The sequence below is a fragment of the Haliotis rubra genome, unplaced genomic scaffold, assembly GCF_003918875.1.
Source record: "Haliotis rubra isolate DU_JTF1 unplaced genomic scaffold, ASM391887v1 Scf1906, whole genome shotgun sequence".
Classification (NCBI taxonomy): domain Eukaryota; kingdom Metazoa; phylum Mollusca; class Gastropoda; order Lepetellida; family Haliotidae; genus Haliotis; species Haliotis rubra.
In genome coordinates this window covers 71,517-93,838 of record NW_025765899.1, presented here as the reverse complement: position 1 = coordinate 93,838, position 22,322 = coordinate 71,517, and the positions used below count along the sequence as shown (strand labels likewise).

The following is a 22,322-nucleotide window of genomic DNA, read 5'->3' as shown; positions in this document are numbered from 1 at the left end:
GATGCATTACAGTTGATTACGATCACTGTTGATGACATGGCAACATGGTATTCATGGGGGACATCAAAGTCATCGACATCCACATTCAGAGGCGATCATGTCCTCGTGATGGCGCACAACCACTTCGCCATCCTCTACGTACATCATACTGAGAGGTTCCAGTTTAGTGGGGACGCAACAAGGGGCGGGTGCAACTTTGGAACGTTTGCTCCTCATGAGTGACTGCAACATGGCGTGGTTGGTGGGTTTCAATCGCATATCGATAGGGGAGGGACAGTTTCCGTAACAGAATTTGGAGTTGAAGCGTGTAGGGTGGATGATCCACTGTCCCCAGCCGATTGTTGTGAAATCCACTTCAAAGTCGTACAGACGACAGCTTTGTTTCTTCCCTGATTTCTTCCATCTTCTGTTCTTCTGTTGTCGACCTCTATTTGTGCCACGGATCGATCTTTTACCACGTGTTGCCATATTACCTAATCCCTCGGAAGCAGAATGCTCTTTGAGTTTGTAAGTATCCAAAAGTCTATTAAGGAAGTCGCGATTTTCCAAATAAAACACAAATAAGTAGCCATGAGATGCGGGTGTTGTTTTGGAAAGAGTACTGGTGAATGTGCGTGGAATTTCTATGTGAATGGTGACCTCCCCCTTTGTAATCGCTGAACCAGGCAGTGAGTGCTCGACTTATGTCAAATACCAAATATTCACCCTGGGTAAAAGGTTGGACCATTATGTACACTTTTCGTGCGACATTGGGTCCCTTGAAAAAGATGACCTTGACCCTGTACTTCTTTAAAGGGAGGGCAGTGCGTTTGCACCGGAACTCGGCTAATCGGAGATGCTCATTCTTGGGCAGACCTGGGATCTTGAATGATAACTCAAGTCTCTTTCTTACAATCTTTTGTGTTATACCTGAAATGAAACATATATGTCATGAAGAGATAAAATGTACACACAAAACATTTTCATGAAGAATATTCTTGTAATGAATACTGAAGGTTTGGGATCCATTTATAAAAATTCCATCACGTTTTCACCTTCAGAACCTTATGGAATTGTATCTGTAAGCAATCGACACTCTTTGCTTGCCTTAATGTGCGGAATTTCTGACTTTTTCATTCTTTGGGTTAAAAGTTACATGTGCATTGACCCTTGGTTAAAGTTTACCTTTAGCAGTGAAGCTCCTGATGGTGTCAGCTTTCTCGAAATCAGCTGTGTTCCGATTTCTGCCTGCCGCTCTTGCAAGTGGCATCCCTTTTTGAAGAATGTTAAACATTTGTAGCATAAATTGTGTTGAAGGCGTTTGATAATCAACTGGATGACTCAAACTTAGAAGTTCTCCAAGAGGTCTTTCCCCATTCTGATAAGCATCAGTTTGGACTCCAACATCCTGGGTTAGCATTTGTTGGGAAAAATCTAGACCTCGTCCTCCAGCGTTTCCCACACATATTAAGAAGAAAATTGTCATTTTAAATGGTGCCATTTTCAGACAGTTAGATAGATATTTTGCTGTGTAACTGAAGAATGCAGCAATGCAAGTGACCATGTTACATCTCCCGTTTATCGTTATATACCAGGTCCAACTACTTGTGTACACAAGATAAGTGGTCTTACAATGACCGGGTGTTGGCGAGGTGTTCATATTGCTTAAGGCAAGGGGTTATAATCTGCTTTAAAGAAAGGTGGTCGCGTGTATTATGTGTAACTGTACGCTCTTTATATGTAAAACATGTACCTGCTACATCAAGATCTTGCCTGGCGCTACTGTGACTCGACAGATATATATTGCGAAAGAATATTTGGAAAAATAGGAAGTCGATTATTTTTCCCTAGTTTTAATCACGGACTTCATGAATACATTCTGTAATATACCAATATGTGACTTGTCTGCTGTGGTATAGAACTTACATTCTCCAACATTTACGTGGTTATAATGAGCCGTGCTACCATTAGATTCAACTACGTTTTCATCATCCAGTCAAACAGCACAACTAACACTAATCGTGTAATCAGTATCTATTTCTTTGTAACAACTCCCGGAACCTAGCTTTGTATGCTACTTAAACTCAAGGCCTATGGATGTTTACAGTTCATCAACGAGAGATGTCTTTCATCTTGATAGATACATACTTTTTTCGATATTCACTTCCCAGACAAGGGCTATCACGCTTCTTCCACGGTAACAAGTCCGTCTCCCTGTCTCATTTCACTGTCGAACAATCACTGTCTGATCCTGTCTGCTGGATCACACTCATCCCGTTAATCTCAGCTACTTGTTAGATTACTTTAAGAAAACACCTCGTCAGCGTTTAGAGTGATCGATTACACGCCTCGCTGAATATTCGTTAAAACCATTCTTGTATTGTTCATTTCACGGTTCCATTGTACTGCTATTATTATGAACACATATTCTCTTAGTATGCAAATCTCAAGTTAAGCAGAATAGGTATAAGAATATTCCATATTCGCCATAATATTTCTGAACTACAATACTGCAATATTGTCAGCTGTCTTTTTTCATGTTGTAACTTTCTGCAATACACTGTGTTCGTTGCATCCTCGCCAAAGATATCGATGGGTAACAATGAATGATGAATTTCAAGAAGTTAAGCTCACGAAACTTGTTAGAAAACTACCGTGCTCAACCCAGCAACATTTTCCACTGTTTTATCCGGATAAAACATGTTCGAATAGGAGATTATCTATCATCAAAACATCATAAAGATCAAGTGTTTTAATCCTCCTCCACAAAGTGGATATCAGCTTCTTCTCATGCCTTGGTGCAGCAACGACTCTGACGACGTCGCCATGTCAGACAACAAACTGGGCGTCAGTATGTTAGTATGTCTCCCGGTTTATTTTATCATTATTGCTTTGTTGCCTTGTGAGCTTCCAACAGTTGAAAATTGTTACCATTGAAGTGGCATTATCTGCTTTTGTGTTAAATAAATAATGAGCACATCTGCAGTTGTTCTTGAAAATCATGACTTTTCTTATTGGCTTTATTGGAATTCAAAAAGGGATTGAAAGTGTAAGCTATTCATTAATGGCTTGGAGAGACAACCCTTGAATATACTGAAGACTACTGTCAATGTCATTATTTTGTTTTCCATTCATAATACTTAGTCAAAGTGTACTTTCAAAATGAATATATTAGGCAAATTAGATGGGAAGTACTCAAGGAAGACATGTGTAAATAGGTATAATATAATAGGTATGCGTTGTAACCATTTCAGTCAAACTATATACATGTATTACTTTTCAGAGAGTAGAGGTGTGCATGGGGAAACAAAAGGAATCCTTTTATCCTTATATGAATAGCAATTTCCGGACGACTTTACAAGAAACAGCGCCATCTAGGAAGAGAACGTTTTACCGAACACAAGTATGCTGCCAACAATGTTTGATCTTTGATTAATTCTGTCGAATATCGCCAACGCCACACTCGTTGACACACGCACACGTATATGTATAGAGATAAACACGACCAGTATATGTCGCGAGAAAATCAATAAATGCTTATGAACACATGTTTTCCTTTATACATTTTGCTTGCTGTAGCCATAAGTCACATTTGCTGGTAGCTTCTTTATCAATCTCCTTTATATCAAACGCATGCAACTACTTTACACTAATCAGATTATCATGATAGTTTTACATTTCAATTGTGTTTTCTAATTCTTTGAGCATCTCGTGACACAACTGAGGAGCGTGTCTTTTCTAGTCATGACACATAGAGCCAGTAACAGTATTCTTATGCATGCAATGCAATGTATTTTACAGACAAAATCGATTTACTTTTGGAAGCTTTAAGAAAGAATGGGAAGAATCAATACTTCAAGTAAACGTTCCCACTTGGGGAAAAGTCATTTCAGTTGACATGCAACCACAAACAATCGCTGGTGATGTGAGACTGGTGAATGGTAACGTGCAATCTAACGTTGTCCGACTATACTTTTTCCTTTACTTTGTAGAGTAATTTCCTTGTACTGATTAGTTGCATGTGGCATATTCAATGGCGTATATTGTTCTGTATGGGACATGATACAAGAAAGACAGTGTCAAATATTGTAACATTTATTACAGAAACATCTATTTCTTTACACGAATCAAATCAGTATGTACAAATAAGCACCATTGTATATTTCCATATCACAGTTTAAATGGGTCATGCGAAGGTGTCATAGCACAGATTAGATGCATTACAGTTGATTACGATCACTGTTGATGACATGGCAACATGGTATTCATGGGGGACATCAAAGTCATCGACATCCACATTCAGAGGCGATCATGTCCTCGTGATGGCGCACAACCACTTCGCCATCCTCTACGTACATCATACTGAGAGGTTCCAGTTTAGTGGGGACGCAACAAGGGGCGGGTGCAACTTTGGAACGTTTGCTCCTCATGAGTGACTGCAACATGGCGTGGTTGGTGGGTTTCAATCGCATATCGATAGAGGAGGGACAGCTTCCGTAACAGAATTTGGAGTTGAAGCGTGTAGGGTGGATGATCCACTGTCCCCAGCCGATTGTTGTGAAATCCACTTCAAAGTCGTACAGACGACAGCTTTGTTTCTTCCCTGATTTCTTCCATCTTCTGTTCTTCTGTTGTCGACCTCTATTTGTGCCACGGATCGATCTTTTACCACGTGTTGCCATATTACCTAATCCCTCGAAAGCAGAATGCTCTTTGAGTTTGTAAGTATCCAAAAGTCTTTTAAGGAAGTCGCGATTTTCCAAATAAAACACAAATAAGTAGCCATGAGATGCGGGTGTTGTTTTGGAAAGAGTACTGGTGAATGTGCGTGGAATTTCTATGTGAATGGTGACCTCCCCTTTGTAATCGCTGAACCAGGCAGTGAGTGCTCGACTTATGTCAAATACCAAATATTCACCCTGGGTAAAAGGTTGGACCATTATGTACACTTTTCGTGCGACATTGGGTCCCTTGAAAAAGATGACCTTGACCCTGTACTTCTTTAAAGGGAGGGCAGTGCGTTTGCACCGGAACTCGGCTAATCGGAGATGCTCATTCTTGGGCAGACCTGGGATCTTGAATGATAACTCAAGTCTCTTTCTTACAATCTTTTGTGTTATATCTGAAATGAAACATATATGGCATGAAGAGATAAAATGTACACACAAAACATTTTCATGAAGAATATTCTTGTAATGAATACTGAAGGTTTGGGATCCATTTATAAAAATTCCATCACGTTTTCACCTTCAGAACCTTATGGAATTGTATCTGTAAGCAATCGACACTCTTTGCTTGCCTTAATGTGCGGAATTTCTGACTTTTTCATTCTTTGGGTTAAAAGTTACATGTGCATTGACCCTTGGTTAAAGTTTACCTTTAGCAGTGAAGCTCCTGATGGTGTCAGCTTTCTCGAAATCAGCTGTGTTCCGATTTCTGCCTGCCGCTCTTGCAAGTGGCATCCCTTTTTTGAAGAATGTTAAACATTTGTAGCATAAATTGTGTTGAAGGCGTTTGATAATCAACTGGATGACTCAAACTTAGAAGTTCTCCAAGAGGTCTTTCCCCATTCTGATAAGCATCAGTTTGGACTCCAACATCCTGGGTTAGCATTTGTTGGGAAAAATCTAGACCTCGTCCTCCAGCGTTTCCCACACATATTAAGAAGAAAATTGTCATTTTAAATGGTGCCATTTTCAGACAGTTAGATAGATATTTTGCTGTGTAACTGAAGAATGCAGCAATGCAAGTGACCATGTTACATCTCCCGTTTATCGTTATATACCAGGTCCAACTACTTGTGTACACAAGATAAGTGGTCTTACAATGACCGGGTGTTGGCGAGGTGTTCATATTGCTTAAGGCAAGGGGTTATAATCTGCTTTAAAGAAAGGTGGTCGCGTGTATTATGTGTAACTGTACGCTCTTTATATGTAAAACATGTACCTGCTACATCAAGATCTTGCCTGGCGCTACTGTGACTCGACAGATATATATTGCGAAAGAATATTTGGAAAAATAGGAAGTCGATTATTTTTCCCTAGTTTTAATCACGGACTTCATGAATACATTCTGTAATATACCAATATGTGACTTGTCTGCTGTGGTATAGAACTTACATTCTCCAACATTTACGTGGTTATAATGAGCCGTGCTACCATTAGATTCAACTACGTTTTCATCATCCAGTCAAACAGCACAACTAACACTAATCGTGTAATCAGTATGTATTTCTTTGTAACAACTCCCGGAACCTAGCTTTGTATGCTACTTAAACTCAAGGCCTATGGATGTTTACAGTTCATCAACGAGAGATGTCTTTCATCTTGATAGATACATACTTTTTTCGATATTCACTTCCCAGACAAGGGCTATCACGCTTCTTCCACGGTAACAAGTCCGTCTCCCTGTCTCATTTCACTGTCGAACAATCACTGTCTGATCCTGTCTGCTGGATCACACTCATCCCGTTAATCTCAGCTACTTGTTAGATTACTTTAAGAAAACACCTCGTCAGCGTTTAGAGTGATCGATTACACGCCTCGCTGAATATTCGTTAAAACCATTCTTGTATTGTTCATTTCACGGTTCCATTGTACTGCTATTATTATGAACACATATTCTCTTAGTATGCAAATCTCAAGTTAAGCAGAATAGGTATAAGAATATTCCATATTCGCCATAATATTTCTGAACTACAATACTGCAATATTGTCAGCTGTCTTTTTTCATGTTGTAACTTTCTGCAATACACTGTGTTCGTTGCATCCTCGCCAAAGATATCGATGGGTAACAATGAATGATGAATTTCAAGAAGTTAAGCTCACGAAACTTGTTAGAAAACTACCGTGCTCAACCCAGCAACATTTTCCACTGTTTTATCCGGATAAAACATGTTCGAATAGGAGATTATCTATCATCAAAACATCATAAAGATCAAGTGTTTTAATCCTCCTCCACAAAGTGGATATCAGCTTCTTCTCATGCCTTGGTGCAGAAACGACTCTGACGACGTCGCCATGTCAGACAACAAACTGGGCGTCAGTATGTTAGTATGTCTCCCGGTTTATTTTATCATTATTGCTTTGTTGCCTTGTGAGCTTCCAACAGTTGAAAATTGTTACCATTGAAGTGGCATTATCTGCTTTTGTGTTAAATAAATAATGAGCACATCTGCAGTTGTTCTTGAAAATCATGACTTTTCTTATTGGCTTTATTGGAATTCAAAAAGGGATTGAAAGTGTAAGCTATTCATTAATGGCTTGGAGAGACAACCCCTTGAATATACTGAAGACTACTGTCAATGTCATTATTTTGTTTTCCATTCATAATACTTAGTCAAAGTGTACTTTCAAAATGAATATATTAGGCAAATTAGATGGGAAGTACTCAAGGAAGACATGTGTAAATAGGTATAATATAATAGGTATGCGTTGTAACCATTTCAGTCAAACTATATACATGTATTACTTTTCAGAGAGTAGAGGTGTGCATGGGGAAACAAAAGGAATCCTTTTTATCCTTATATGAATAGCAATTTCCGGACGACTTTACAAGAAACAGCGCCATCTAGGAAGAGAGCGTTTTACCGAACACAAGTATGCTGCCAACAATGTTTGATCTTTGATTAATTCTGTCGAATATCGCCAACGCCACACTCGTTGACACACGCACACGTATATGTATAGAGAGATAAACACGACCAGTATATGTCGCGAGAAAATCAATAAATGCTTATGAACACATGTTTTCCTTTATACATTTTGCTTGCTGTAGCCATAAGTCACATTTGCTGGTAGCTTCTTTATCAATCTCCTTTATATCAAACGCATGCAACTACTTTACACTAATCAGATTATCATGATAGTTTTACATTTCAATTGTGTTTTCTAATTCTTTGAGCATCTCGTGACACAACTGAGGAGCGTGTCTTTTCTAGTCATGACACATAGAGCCAGTAACAGTATTCTTATGCATGCAATGCAATGTATTTTACAGACAAAATCGATTTACTTTTGGAAGCTTTAAGAAAGAATGGGAAGAATCAATACTTCAAGTAAACGTTCCCACTTGGGGAAAAGTCATTTCAGTTGACATGCAATCACAAACAATCGCTGGTGATGTGAGACTGGTGAATGGTAACGTGCAATCTAACGTTGTCCGACTATACTTATTCCTTTACTTTGTAGAGTAAATTCCTTGTACTGATTAGTTGCATGTGGCATATTCAATGGCGTATATTGTTCTGTATGGGACATGATACAAGAAAGACAGTGTCAAATATTGTAACATTTATTACAGAAACATCTATTTCTTTACACGAAGCAAATCAGTATGTACAAATAAGCACCATTGTATATTTCCATATCACAGTTTAAATGGGTCATGCGAAGGTGTCATAGCACAGATTAGATGCATTACAGTTGATTACGATCACTGTTGATGACATGGCAACATGGTATTCATGGGGGACATCAAAGTCATCGACATCCACATTCAGAGGCGATCATGTCCTCGTGATGGCGCACAACCACTTCGCCATCCTCTACGTACATCATACTGAGAGGTTCCAGTTTAGTGGGGACGCAACAAGGGGCGGGTGCAACTTTGGAACGTTTGCTCCTCATGAGTGACTGCAACATGGCGTGGTTGGTGGGTTTCAATCGCATATCGATAGAGGAGGGACAGTTTCCGTAACAGAATTTGGAGTTGAAGCGTGTAGGGTGGATGATCCACTGTCCCCAGCCGATTGTTGTGAAATCCACTTCAAAGTCGTACAGACGACAGCTTTGTTTCTTCCCTGATTTCTTCCATCTTCTGTTCTTCTGTTGTCGACCTCTATTTGTGCCACGGATCGATCTTTTACCACGTGTTGCCATATTACCTAATCCGTCGGAAGCAGAATGCTCTTCCACTTTGTAGGTATCCAAAAGTCTATTAAGGAAGTCGCGATTTTCCAAATAAAACACAAATAAGTAGCCATGAGATGCGGGTGTTGTTTTGGAAAGAGTACTGGTGAATGTGCGTGGAATTTCTATGTGAATGGTGACCTCCCCTTTGTAATCGCTGAACCAGGCAGTGAGTGCTCGACTTATGTCAAATACCAAATATTCACCCTGGGTAAAAGGTTGGACCATTATGTACACTTTTCGTGCGACATTGGGTCCCTTGAAAAAGATGACCTTGACCCTGTACTTCTTTAAAGGGAGGGCAGTGCGTTTGCACCGGAACTCGGCTAATCGGAGATGCTCATTCTTGGGCAGACCTGGGATCTTGAATGATAACTCAAGTCTCTTTCTTACAATCTTTTGTGTTATATCTGAAATGAAACATATATGTCATGAAGAGATAAAATGTACACACAAAACATTTTCATGAAGAATATTCTTGTAATGAATACTGAAGGTTTGGGATCCATTTATAAAAATTCCATCACGTTTTCACCTTCAGAACCTTATGGAATTGTATCTGTAAGCAATCGACACTCTTTGCTTGCCTTAATGTGCGGAATTTCTGACTTTTTCATTCTTTGGGTTAAAAGTTACATGTGCATTGACCCTTGGTTAAAGTTTACCTTTAGCAGTGAAGCTCCTGATGGTGTCAGCTTTCTCGAAATCAGCTGTGTTCCGATTTCTGCCTGCCGCTCTTGCAAGTGGCATCCCTTTTTGAAGAATGTTAAACATTTGTAGCATAAATTGTGTTGAAGGCGTTTGATAATCAACTGGATGACTCAAACTTAGAAGTTCTCCAAGAGGTCTTTCCCCATTCTGATAAGCATCAGTTTGGACTCCAACATCCTGGGTTAGCATTTGTTGGGAAAAATCTAGACCTCGTCCTCCAGCGTTTCCCACACATATTAAGAAGAAAATTGTCATTTTAAATGGTGCCATTTTCAGACAGTTAGATAGATATTTTGCTGTGTAACTGAAGAATGCAGCAATGCAAGTGACCATGTTACATCTCCCGTTTATCGTTATATACCAGGTCCAACTACTTGTGTACACAAGATAAGTGGTCTTACAATGACCGGGTGTTGGCGAGGTGTTCATATTGCTTAAGGCAAGGGGTTATAATCTGCTTTAAAGAAAGGTGGTCGCGTGTATTATGTGTAACTGTACGCTCTTTATATGTAAAACATGTACCTGCTACATCAAGATCTTGCCTGGCGCTACTGTGACTCGACAGATATATATTGCGAAAGAATATTTGGAAAAATAGGAAGTCGATTATTTTTCCCTAGTTTTAATCACGGACTTCATGAGTACATTCTGTAATATACCAATATGTGACTTGTCTGCTGTGGTATAGAACTTACATTCTCCAACATTTACGTGGTTATAATGAGCCGTGCTACCATTAGATTCAACTACGTTTTCATCATCCAGTCAAACAGCACAACTAACACTAATCGTGTAATCAGTATGTATTTCTTTGTAACAACTCCCGGAACCTAGCTTTGTATGCTACTTAAACTCAAGGCCTATGGATGTTTACAGTTCATCAACGAGAGATGTCTTTCATCTTGATAGATACATACTTTTTTTCGATATTCACTTCCCAGACAAGGGCTATCACGCTTCTTCCACGGTAACAAGTCCGTCTCCCTGTCTCATTTCACTGTCGAACAATCACTGTCTGATCCTGTCTGCTGGATCACACTCATCCCGTTAATCTCAGCTACTTGTTAGATTACTTTAAGAAAACACCTCGTCAGCGTTTAGAGTGATCGATTACACGCCTCGCTGAATATTCGTTAAAACGATTCTTGTATTGTTCATTTCACGGTTCCATTGTACTGCTATTATTATGAACACATATTCTCTTAGTATGCAAATCTCAAGTTAAGCAGAATAGGTATAAGAATATTCCATATTCGCCATAATATTTCTGAACTACAATACTGCAATATTGTCAGCTGTCTTTTTTCATGTTGTAACTTTCTGCAATACACTGTGTTCGTTGCATCCTCGCCAAAGATATCGATGGGTAACAATGAATGATGAATTTCAAGAAGTTAAGCTCACGAAACTTGTTAGAAAACTACCGTGCTCAACCCAGCAACATTTTCCACTGTTTTATCCGGATAAAACATGTTCGAATAGGAGATTATCTATCATCAAAACATCATAAAGATCAAGTGTTTTAATCCTCCTCCACAAAGTGGATATCAGCTTCTTCTCATGCCTTGGTGCAGCAACGACTATGGCGACGTCGCCATGTCAGACAACAAACTGGGCGTCAGTATGTTAGTATGTCTCCCGGTTTATTTTATCATTATTGCTTTGTTGCCTTGTGAGCTTCCAACAGTTGAAAATTGTTACCACTGAAGTGGCATTATCTGCTTTTGTGTTAAATAAATAATGAGCACATCTGCAGTTGTTCTTGAAAATCATGACTTTTCTTATTGGCTTTATTGGAATTCAAAAAGGGATTGAAAGTGTAAGCTATTCATTAATGGCTTGGAGAGACAACCCCTTGAATATACTGAAGACTACTGTCAATGTCATTATTTTGTTTTCCATTCATAATACTTAGTCAAAGTGTACTTTCAAAATGAATATATTAGGCAAATTAGATGGGAAGTACTCAAGGAAGACATGTGTAAATAGGTATAATATAATAGGTATGCGTTGTAACCATTTCAGTCAAACTATATACATGTATTACTTTTCAGAGAGTAGAGGTGTGCATGGGGAAACAAAAGGAATCCTTTTATCCTTATATGAATAGCAATTTCCGGACGACTTTACAAGAAACAGCGCCATCTAGGAAGAGAGCGTTTTACCGAACACAAGTATGCTGCCAACAATGTTTGATCTTTGATTAATTCTGTCGAATATCGCCAACGCCACACTCGTTGACACACGCACACGTATATGTATAGAGAGATAAACACGACCAGTATATGTCGCGAGAAAATCAATAAATGCTTATGAACACATGTTTTCCTTTATACATTTTGCTTGCTGTAGCCATAAGTCACATTTGCTGGTAGCTTCTTTATCAATCTCCTTTATATCAAACGCATGCAACTACTTTACACTAATCAGATTATCATGATAGTTTTACATTTCAATTGTGTTTTCTAATTCTTTGAGCATCTCGTGACACAACTGAGGAGCGTGTCTTTTCTAGTCATGACACATAGAGCCAGTAACAGTATTCTTATGCATGCAATGCAATGTATTTTACAGACAAAATCGATTTACTTTTGGAAGCTTTAAGAAAGAATGGGAAGAATCAATACTTCAAGTAAACGTTCCCACTTGGGGAAAAGTCATTTCAGTTGACATGCAATCACAAACAATCGCTGGTGATGTGAGACTGGTGAATGGTAACGTGCAATCTAACGTTGTCCGACTATACTTATTCCTTTACTTTGTAGAGTAAATTCCTTGTACTGATTAGTTGCATGTGGCATATTCAATGGCGTATATTGTTCTGTATGGGACATGATACAAGAAAGACAGTGTCAAATATTGTAACATTTATTACAGAAACATCTATTTCTTTACACGAAGCAAATCAGTATGTACAAATAAGCACCATTGTGTGTTTCTATATCACAGTTAAAATGGGTCATGCGAAAGTGTCATAGCACAGATTAGATGCATTACAGTTGATTACGATATATGTTGGTGGCATGGCAACATGGTATTCATGGGGGACATCAAAGTCATCGACATCCACATTCAGAGGCGATCATGTCCTCGTGATGGCGCACAACCACTTCGCCATCCTCTACGTACATCATACTGAGAGGTTCCAGTTTAGTGGGGACGCAACAAGGGGCGGGTGCAACTTTGGAACGTTTGCTCCTCATGAGTGACTGCAACAAGGCGTGGTTGGTGGGTTTCAATCGCATATCGATAGGGGAGGGACAGTTTCCGTAACAGAATTTGGAGTTGAAGCGTGTAGGGTGGATGATCCACTGTCCCCAGCCGATTGTTGTGAAATCCACTTCAAAGTCGTACAGACGACAGCTTTGTTTCTTCCCTGATTTCTTCCATCTTCTGTTCTTCTGTTGTCGACCTCTATTTGTGCCACGGATCGATCTTTTACCACGTGTTGCCATATTACCTAATCCCTCGAAAGCAGAATGCTCTTCCACTTTGTAGGTATCCAAAAGTCTATTAAGGAAGTCGCGATTTTCCAAATAAAACACAAATAAGTAGCCATGAGATGCGGGTGTTGTTTTGGAAAGAGTACTGGTGAATGTGCGTGGAATTTCTATGTGAATGGTGACCTCCCCTTTGTAATCGCTGAACCAGGCAGTGAGTGCTCGACTTATGTCAAATACCAAATATTCACCCTGGGTAAAAGGTTGGACCATTATGTACACTTTTCGTGCGACATTGGGTCCCTTGAAAAAGATGACCTTGACCCTGTACTTCTTTAAAGGGAGGGCAGTGCGTTTGCACCGGAACTCGGCTAATCGGAGATGCTCATTCTTGGGCAGACCTGGGATCTTGAATGATAACTCAAGTCTCTTTCTTACAATCTTTTGTGTTATACCTGAAATGAAACATATATGGCATGAAGAGATAAAATGTACACACAAAACATTTTCATGAAGAATATTCTTGTAATGAATACTGAAGGTTTGGGATCCATTTATAAAAATTCCATCACGTTTTCACCTTCAGAACCTTATGGAATTGTATCTGTAAGCAATCGACACTCTTTGCTTGCCTTAATGTGCGGAATTTCTGACTTTTTCATTCTTTGGGTTAAAAGTTACATGTGCATTGACACTTGGTTAAAGTTTACCTTTAGCAGTGAAGCTCCTGATGGTGTCAGCTTTCTCGAAATCAGCTGTGTTCCGATTTCTGCCTGCCGCTCTTGCAAGTGGCATCCCTTTTTGAAGAATGTTAAACATTTGTAGCATAAATTGTGTTGAAGGCGTTTGATAATCAACTGGATGACTCAAACTTAGAAGTTCTCCAAGAGGTCTTTCCCCATTCTGATAAGCATCAGTTTGGACTCCAACATCCTGGGTTAGCATTTGTTGGGAAAAATCTAGACCTCGTCCTCCAGCGTTTCCCACACATATTAAGAAGAAAATTGTCATTTTAAATGGTGCCATTTTCAGACAGTTAGATAGATATTTTGCTGTGTAACTGAAGAATGCAGCAATGCAAGTGACCATGTTACATCTCCCGTTTATCGTTATATACCAGGTCCAACTACTTGTGTACACAAGATAAGTGGTCTTACAATGACCGGGTGTTGGCGAGGTGTTCATATTGCTTAAGGCAAGGGGTTATAATCTGCTTTAAAGAAAGGTGGTCGCGTGTATTATGTGTAACTGTACGCTCTTTATATGTAAAACATGTACCTGCTACATCAAGATCTTGCCTGGCGCTACTGTGACTCGACAGATATATATTGCGAAAGAATATTTGGAAAAATAGGAAGTCGATTATTTTTCCCTAGTTTTAATCACGGACTTCATGAGTACATTCTGTAATATACCAATATGTGACTTGTCTGCTGTGGTATAGAACTTACATTCTCCAACATTTACGTGGTTATAATGAGCCGTGCTACCATTAGATTCAACTACGTTTTCATCATACAGTAAAACAGCACAACTAACACTAATCGTGTAATCAGTATCTATTTCTTTGTAACAACTCCCGGAACCTAGCTTTGTATGCTACTTAAACTCAAGGCCTATGGATGTTTACAGTTCATCAACGAGAGATGTCTTTCATCTTGATAGATACATACTTTTTTCGATATTCACTTCCCAGACAAGGGCTATCACGCTTCTTCCACGGTAACAAGTCCGTCTCCCTGTCTCATTTCACTGTCGAACAATCACTGTCTGATCCTGTCTGCTGGATCACACTCATCCCGTTAATCTCAGCTACTTGTTAGATTACTTTAAGAAAACACCTCGTCAGCGTTTAGAGTGATCGATTACACGCCTCGCTGAATATTCGTTAAAACCATTCTTGTATTGTTCATTTCACGGTTCCATTGTACTGCTATTATTATGAACACATATTCTCTTAGTATGCAAATCTCAAGTTAAGCAGAATAGGTATAAGAATATTCCATATTCGCCATAATATTTCTGAACTACAATACTGCAATATTGTCAGCTGTCTTTTTTCATGTTGTAACTTTCTGCAATACACTGTGTTCGTTGCATCCTCGCCAAAGATATCGATGGGTAACAATGAATGATGAATTTCAAGAAGTTAAGCTCACGACGAAACTTGTTAGAAAACTACCGTGCTCAACCCAGCAACATTTTCCACTGTTTTATCCGGATAAAACATGTTCGAATAGGAGATTATCTATCATCAAAACATCATAAAGATCAAGTGTTTTAATCCTCCTCCACAAAGTGGATATCAGCTTCTTCTCATGCCTTGGTGCAGAAACGACTATGGCGACGTCGCCATGTCAGACAACAAACTGGGCGTCAGTATGTTAGTATGTCTCCCGGTTTATTTTATCATTATTGCTTTGTTGCCTTGTGAGCTTCCAACAGTTGAAAATTGTTACCACTGAAGTGGCATTATCTGCTTTTGTGTTAAATAAATAATGAGCACATCTGCAGTTGTTCTTGAAAATCATGACTTTTCTTATTGGCTTTATTGGAATTCAAAAAAGGGATTGAAAGTGTAAGCTATTCATTAATGGCTTGGAGAGACAACCCCTTGAATATACTGAAGACTACTGTCAATGTCATTATTTTGTTTTCCATTCATAATACTTAGTCAAAGTGTACTTTCAAAATGAATATATTAGGCAAATTAGATGGGAAGTACTCAAGGAAGACATGTGTAAATAGGTATAATATAATAGGTATGCGTTGTAACCATTTCAGTCAAACTATATACATGTATTACTTTTCAGAGAGTAGAGGTGTGCATGGGGAAACAAAAGGAATCCTTTTTATCCTTATATGAATAGCAATTTCCGGACGACTTTACAAGAAACAGCGCCATCTAGGAAGAGAGCGTTTTACCGAACACAAGTATGCTGCCAACAATGTTTGATCTTTGATTAATTCTGTCGAATATCGCCAACGCCACACTCGTTGACACACGCACACGTATATGTATAGAGAGATAAACACGACCAGTATATGTCGCGAGAAAATCAATAAATGCTTATGAACACATGTTTTCCTTTATACATTTTGCTTGCTGTAGCCATAAGTCACATTTGCTGGTAGCTTCTTTATCAATCTCCTTTATATCAAACGCATGCAACTACTTTACACTAATCAGATTATCATGATAGTTTTACATTTCAATTGTGTTTTCTAATTCTTTGAGCATCTCGTGACACAACTGAGGAGCGTGTCTTTTCTAGTCATGACACATAGAGCCAGTAACAGTATTCTTATGCATGCAATGCAATGTATTTTACAGACAAAATCGATTTACTTTTGGAAGCTTTAAGAAAGAATGGGAAGAATCAATACTTCAAGTAAACGTTCCCACTTGGGAAAAAGTCATTTCAGTTGACATGCAATCACAAACAATCGCTGGTGATGTGAGACTGGTGAATGGTAACGTGCAATCTAACGTTGTCCGACTATACTTATTCCTTTACTTTGTAGAGTAATTTCCTTGTACTGATTAGTTGCATGTGGCATATTCAATGGCGTATATTGTTCTGTATGGGACATGATACAAGAAAGACAGTGTCAAATATTGTAACATTTATTACAGAAACATCTATTTCTTTACACGAAGCAAATCAGTATGTACAAATAAGCACCATTGTATATTTCTATATCACAGTTTAAATGGGTCATGCGAAGGTGTCATAGCACAGATTAGATGCATTACAGTTGATTACGATATCTGTTGGTGGCATGGCAACATGGTATTCATGGGGGACATCAAAGTCATCGACATCCACATTCAGAGGCGATCATGTCCTCGTGATGGCGCACAACCACTTCGCCATCCTCTACGTACATCATACTGAGAGGTTCCAGTTTAGTGGGGACGCAACAAGGGGCGGGTGCAACTTTGGAACGTTTGCTTCTCATGAGTGACTGCAACATGGCGTGGTTGGTGGGTTTCAATCGCATATCGATAGGGGAGGGACAGTTTCCGTAACAGAATTTGGAGTTGAAGCGTGTAGGGTGGATGATCCACTGTCCCCAGCCGATTGTCGTGAAATCCATTTCAAAATCGTACAGACGACAGCTTTGTTTCTTTTCTGATTTCTTCCATCTTCTGTTCTTCTGTTGTCGACCTCTATTTGTGCCACGGACAGATCTTTTACCACGTGATGCCATATTACCTACAAAAGCAGAATGCTCTTCCACTTTGTAAGTATCCAAAAGCCTTTTAAGGAAGTCGCGATTTTCCAAATATAACACTAGTAAGTATCCATGGGTTTTGGGAGTTGTTTTGGAAAGAGTATTGGAGAAAGTGCGTGGAATTTCTATGTGAATGGTGACCTCTCCTTTGTAATCGCTGAACCAGGCAGTGATTGCTCGACTAATGTCAAATACCAAATATTCACCCTGGGTAAAAGGTTGGACCCTCATGTAAAGTGTTCGTGCGATATTGGTTCCGTTGAAAATGATGACCTTGACCCTGTACTTCTTTAAAGGGAAGGCAGAGCGTTTGCACCGGAACTCGGCTAATCGGAGGTGCTCATTCTTGGGCAGATCTGGGATCTTGAATGATAGCTCAAGTCTCTTTCTTTCAATCTTTTGTGTTATATCTGAAATGAAACATATATGTCATGAAGAGACACACTGTACACAAAACATTTTCATGAAGAACATTCCTGTAATGAATACTGAAGGTTTGGGATCCATTCATTAAAGTTCCATCACGATTTCACCTTCAGTACCCTATGGAATTGTATCTGCAAGCAATCGACACTGACTATTTGCTGGCCTTAATGTGCGGAATGTCTGACTTTTTCATTCTTTGGGTTAAAAGTTACATATGGATTGACACTTGGTTAAAGTGTACCTTTAGCAGTGAAGCTTCTGATGGTGTCAGCTTTCTCAAAATCAGCTGTGTTCCGATTTCTGCCTGCCGCTCTTGCAAGTGGCATCCCTTTTTGAAGAATGTTAAACATTTGTAGCATAAATTGTGTTGAAGGCTTTTGATAATCAACTGGATGACTCAAACTTGGAAGGTCTGCAAGAGGTCTTTCCCCATTCTGATAAGCATCAGTTTGGACTCCAACATCCCGGGTTTGCATTTGTTGGGCAAAATCTAGACCTCGTCCTCCAGCGATTCCCACACATATTAAGAAGAAAATTGTCATTTTAAATGGCGTCATTTTCAGACAGTTAGATAGATATTTTGCTGTGCAACTGAAGAATGCAGCAATGCAAGTGACCATGTTACATCTACCGTGTGGTTATATACCAGGTCCAACTACTTGTGTACACAAGATAAGTGGTCTTACAATGACCGGGTGTTGGCGAGGTGTTCATATTGCTTAAGGCAAGGGGTTATAATCTGCTTTAAAGAAAGGTGGTCGCGTGTATTATGTGTAACTGTACGCTCTTTATATGTAAAACATGTACCTGCTACATCAAGATCTTGCCCGGCGCTACTGTGACTCGACAGATATATATTGCGAAAGAATATTTGGAAAAATAGGAAATCGATTATTTTTGCATAGTTTTAAGGCAAGGACTTCATGAATAGATTCTGTAATATACCAATATGTGATTTGTCTGCTGTGGCATAGAACTTACATTCTCCAACATTTACGTGGTTATAATGAGCCGTGCTACCATTAGATTCAACTACGTTTTCATCATCCAGTAAAACAGCACAACTAACACTAATCGTGCACTCAGTATCTATTTCTTTGTAACAACTCCCGGAACCTAGCTTTGTATGCTACTTAAACTCAAGCCCTATGGATGTTTACAGTTCATCAACGAGAGATGTCTTTCATCTTGATAGATGCATACTTCTTTCGATATTCACTTCCCAGACAAGGGCTATGACGCTTCTTCCACGGTAACAAGTCCGTCTCCCTGTCTCATTTCACTGTCGAACAATCACTGTCTGATCCTGTCTGCTGGATCACACTCATCCCGTTACTTTCAGCTACTTGTTAGATTTCTTAAGAAAACACCTCGCCGAGCGTTTAGAGTGATCGATTACACGCCTCGCTGACTATTCGTTAAGACCATTCTTGTATTGTTCATTTCACGGTTCCATTGTACTGCTATTATTATGAGCACATATTCTCTTAGTATGCAAATCTCAACTTAAGCAGAAAAAGTATAAGAATATTCCATATTCGCCATAATATTTCTAAACTAGAAAACTGTAATATTGTCAGCTGTCTATTTTCATGTTATAACTTTCTGCAATACACTGTGTTCGTTGCATCCTCGCCAAAGATATCCATGGGTAACAATGAATGATGAATTTCAAGAAGTTAAGTTCACGAAACTTGTTAGAAAACTACCGTGCTCAAGCCAGCAACATTTTCCACTGTTTTATCCGGATAAAACATGTTCGAATAGGAGATTATCTATCATCAAAACATCATAAAGATCAAGTGTTTTAATCCTCCTCCACAAAGTGTGTATCAGTGTCTTTTGCTTGTTGTAGCCACAAGTCACATTTGCTGGTAGCTTCTTTATTAATCTCCTTTGTATCAAACTACTTAACTAATGTGATTATCATGATAGTATGAAATATCAGAGAGTACAGACAGACAGACAGTTTATTCTCAAAAGAACCCACCAACGGTGGTACATGAGAAAAGTACAATGTAAATTCTCATATGATAATATAATCAATCAAGATGACAGCAATATAAGGTAAATACATATATACAGTAACATTTTCAATGAATTATGACAAAGTAAGTTAACATGATTCCCATGCAGCTGCAACTAGTCTAAAGATGATGTTGATGAATTTAGACAGGTTTTTTTTACAGATGTACACAGGGAAACAAAAGGAACCCTCTTTATCCTTATATAAATCGCTATTTGCGGGCAAATTCACACGCATCTACGCACACAAATATGGAAATTAGCCCGGGTAGTGATAAACAACTTTTAACTTATTGATAATGCCATCCTCACTATCCAACATAATATTATCTATATTGTATTGTATGTATGGCCAGAGGCCCGTGTGGCTTGCGTCAATAAAAATTGTCCGTGTGTTTGTCTGATAAACACCCCCACAATCCCTTGAAAAACACAGTGACACATGGTACAACCTGAAGTCAAACTAGGGAATTGGATCGGCCATCATTTTGTCACTGAATCATATTGGAAAATGTCCTCCTCATGTCCACCATTATTGCTTGAAGGCTCAACTCATGCCTTGAACGATGTAACCTTGATCGACTTCAGGGCAAGAGTCCTATGAAATCTATGGTAATAGGAGCATATCCGATCGTACCAATAGCAAATGCTGTTGGAATAATGCTCGACATAAAGGGTAATTGATTTTAGAAAGTTGAAATCATCCCTCTTGTCCTCCATCCCTGCGGAGAGTTTTTCGTCGCTGAATCTTTATGTATAGATCTAAATATAAAAAAACATGGGGCGGCCTCACTGGTCTCCTTTATTTCAAGTTCAGGTAGGTGAAACAGTGGAAGGAATTTGTTATTTTAATATTATTGAACGGAAAGAGATCATGGATATACCTGAAGCTTGACTCAAACATCTTGCCCAAATTACCTCAGAGATTTTGAGACTGCACATGGTATTAATTCCACATGTCTCTCATACTTTCTGTGATAAGAAAGAGGGTCCTTCCTCGGTAGTGTTAAGGATTATCGTTACCCTTTGAGACAGTGCTTTGGTCGTACCAAGCAATATATATCTATTTATGGAGCTTTGATGTCAAGTACAAAAGAGGAATGGGTTTAGACTGAACTGAAAGGTTGAATAGTAATGAGGAATGGTTTTTTATACTGATTTCTTCCTAAGTTAACATACTCGCATTAATTTTTATATTTTATATATACAATATCTTTTAAACGTATGTACCCGTCTGTTCCTGAAGTACATACCATCGAATGTGTGTATTGTTTTCACTTTCAAATTCCATGTCAAAGACATAAGAATGATTGAGTGATAGTCCCGATAACTGCCGAAACAGATTCGACATAATTTCTTTGAGAGGCATTCGACATAAACTAAAAAGCAAAAAAGCGGTTGAATAAAGTACACGAACGAAATACTGAAACTCAATGATGAAACTAGGTGTTAAGGAAATAGCTAAGTATGTCCGTTCCTATCTCCAACCGACATTCACACATTTGTGGGGCGGTACGGTAGCTTAGTGGTTAAAGCGTTCGCTCGTCACGCCGAAGCCCCGGGTTCGATTCCCCTCATGGACGCAATGTGTGAAGTCAGTTTCTGGTGTCCCCCGCTGTGATATTGCTGGAACATTGCTAAATGCGGCGTAAAACCAAACTCACTCACAATTTTCATGATAAACTAGTAATCTGAATTACATATAAATTATATCATATGTTTGAATGATTATGAATATTCGGAGCCTATTTCCTGGCATTCTTAATGTTGTTAGAATGATTCTTAAAGTGTCTACGTTTACATATGGCGCCATTCATTGCACTGTGTGCAACGTCACAATGTTTAGTGACGTTAGTGCTGCTGCCATCGTGAAACCATACAGGTAATCGTGTGTACTTATATTCAAATAATTACGTTTTCTTGTATTCAAGTAATTATGTGCAATTTTGTACATACTGATTTATAGCCAGTAACAATAAAAGTAGTAATCTGTATTCATGGTGTAAGATGTACCAATAAATATTTAGCAATGTTGCACAAGTAGTATTGGCACTTTTATTGAATATTTTATGGATTATTAGCATGATGACCTACTTTTCCGAAATGTAAGTGAACCGTATCATACTATACTGGATTGTTTAGAGAATTTGAACCAAGTGTAAGTATTTATAAAGCTAACAGCTAGCCCACTGGGCCATTGGGATGTTAATTGATGCTTTAACATGAATACCCCACTCAGGCACAGTTCACTGACTCTGAGCCGACCAGTGCTTGTTACATTCATTTAATGCTTAGTGCCAGGCAAGGTAACAAGAACTACCATTTTGTTTTAATATAATACGGGCATGGGTATATTTGTTGGAAGCTTGACCTAGGACCTGTGATTGCAAATCACACCTGATATAGTACAACAAACACATTTGTTCTGGCTTTGTTTTATTGATAACCAATAAGGCATTTGTAACAATACTTATAAATATAGCTGGATATGACTCTTTAAAGAATGTAACTATGTGCATACAAAGTATATGGAATATTTGAACTTAAACATTATGCACGTGATCACAGATGAAATACTCAGAACTCCAGTGAT

The 22,322-nt window shown here is 38.8% G+C and overlaps 5 protein-coding genes across 5 annotated transcripts; all 5 read right to left on the bottom strand.

Moving 5' to 3' along the window:
• Positions 1–69: 69 nt before the first annotated feature.
• On the bottom strand, positions 70–1,399 carry LOC124274443 (growth/differentiation factor 6-B-like). The gene is made up of 3 exons (XM_046709807.1): positions 1,165–1,399; positions 735–909; positions 70–523 (listed from the first exon to the last, which is right to left on the bottom strand). Exons 1-3 carry the CDS (start codon positions 1,397–1,399, stop codon positions 70–72), a joined length of 864 nt encoding a protein of 287 aa, XP_046565763.1.
• Positions 1,400–4,262: 2,863 nt separating this feature from the next.
• On the bottom strand, positions 4,263–5,441 carry LOC124274441 (nodal-like). Its single transcript, XM_046709806.1, has 2 exons — positions 5,357–5,441; positions 4,263–5,101 (listed from the first exon to the last, which is right to left on the bottom strand). The coding sequence occupies exons 1-2, from the start codon at positions 5,439–5,441 to the stop codon at positions 4,263–4,265; spliced, it is 924 nt and encodes a 307-aa protein (XP_046565762.1).
• Positions 5,442–8,459: 3,018 nt separating this feature from the next.
• On the bottom strand, positions 8,460–9,638 carry LOC124274440 (nodal-like). Its single transcript, XM_046709805.1, has 2 exons — positions 9,554–9,638; positions 8,460–9,298 (listed from the first exon to the last, which is right to left on the bottom strand). The coding sequence occupies exons 1-2, from the start codon at positions 9,636–9,638 to the stop codon at positions 8,460–8,462; spliced, it is 924 nt and encodes a 307-aa protein (XP_046565761.1).
• A 3,017-nt stretch (positions 9,639–12,655) lies between these two features.
• On the bottom strand, positions 12,656–13,834 carry LOC124274439 (nodal-like). Its single transcript, XM_046709804.1, has 2 exons — positions 13,750–13,834; positions 12,656–13,494 (listed from the first exon to the last, which is right to left on the bottom strand). Exons 1-2 carry the CDS (start codon positions 13,832–13,834, stop codon positions 12,656–12,658), a joined length of 924 nt encoding a protein of 307 aa, XP_046565760.1.
• Positions 13,835–16,855: 3,021 nt separating this feature from the next.
• On the bottom strand, positions 16,856–18,030 carry LOC124274438 (nodal-like). Its single transcript, XM_046709803.1, has 2 exons — positions 17,946–18,030; positions 16,856–17,688 (listed from the first exon to the last, which is right to left on the bottom strand). Exons 1-2 carry the CDS (start codon positions 18,028–18,030, stop codon positions 16,856–16,858), a joined length of 918 nt encoding a protein of 305 aa, XP_046565759.1.
• Between the last annotated feature and the right edge of the window lie 4,292 nt (positions 18,031–22,322).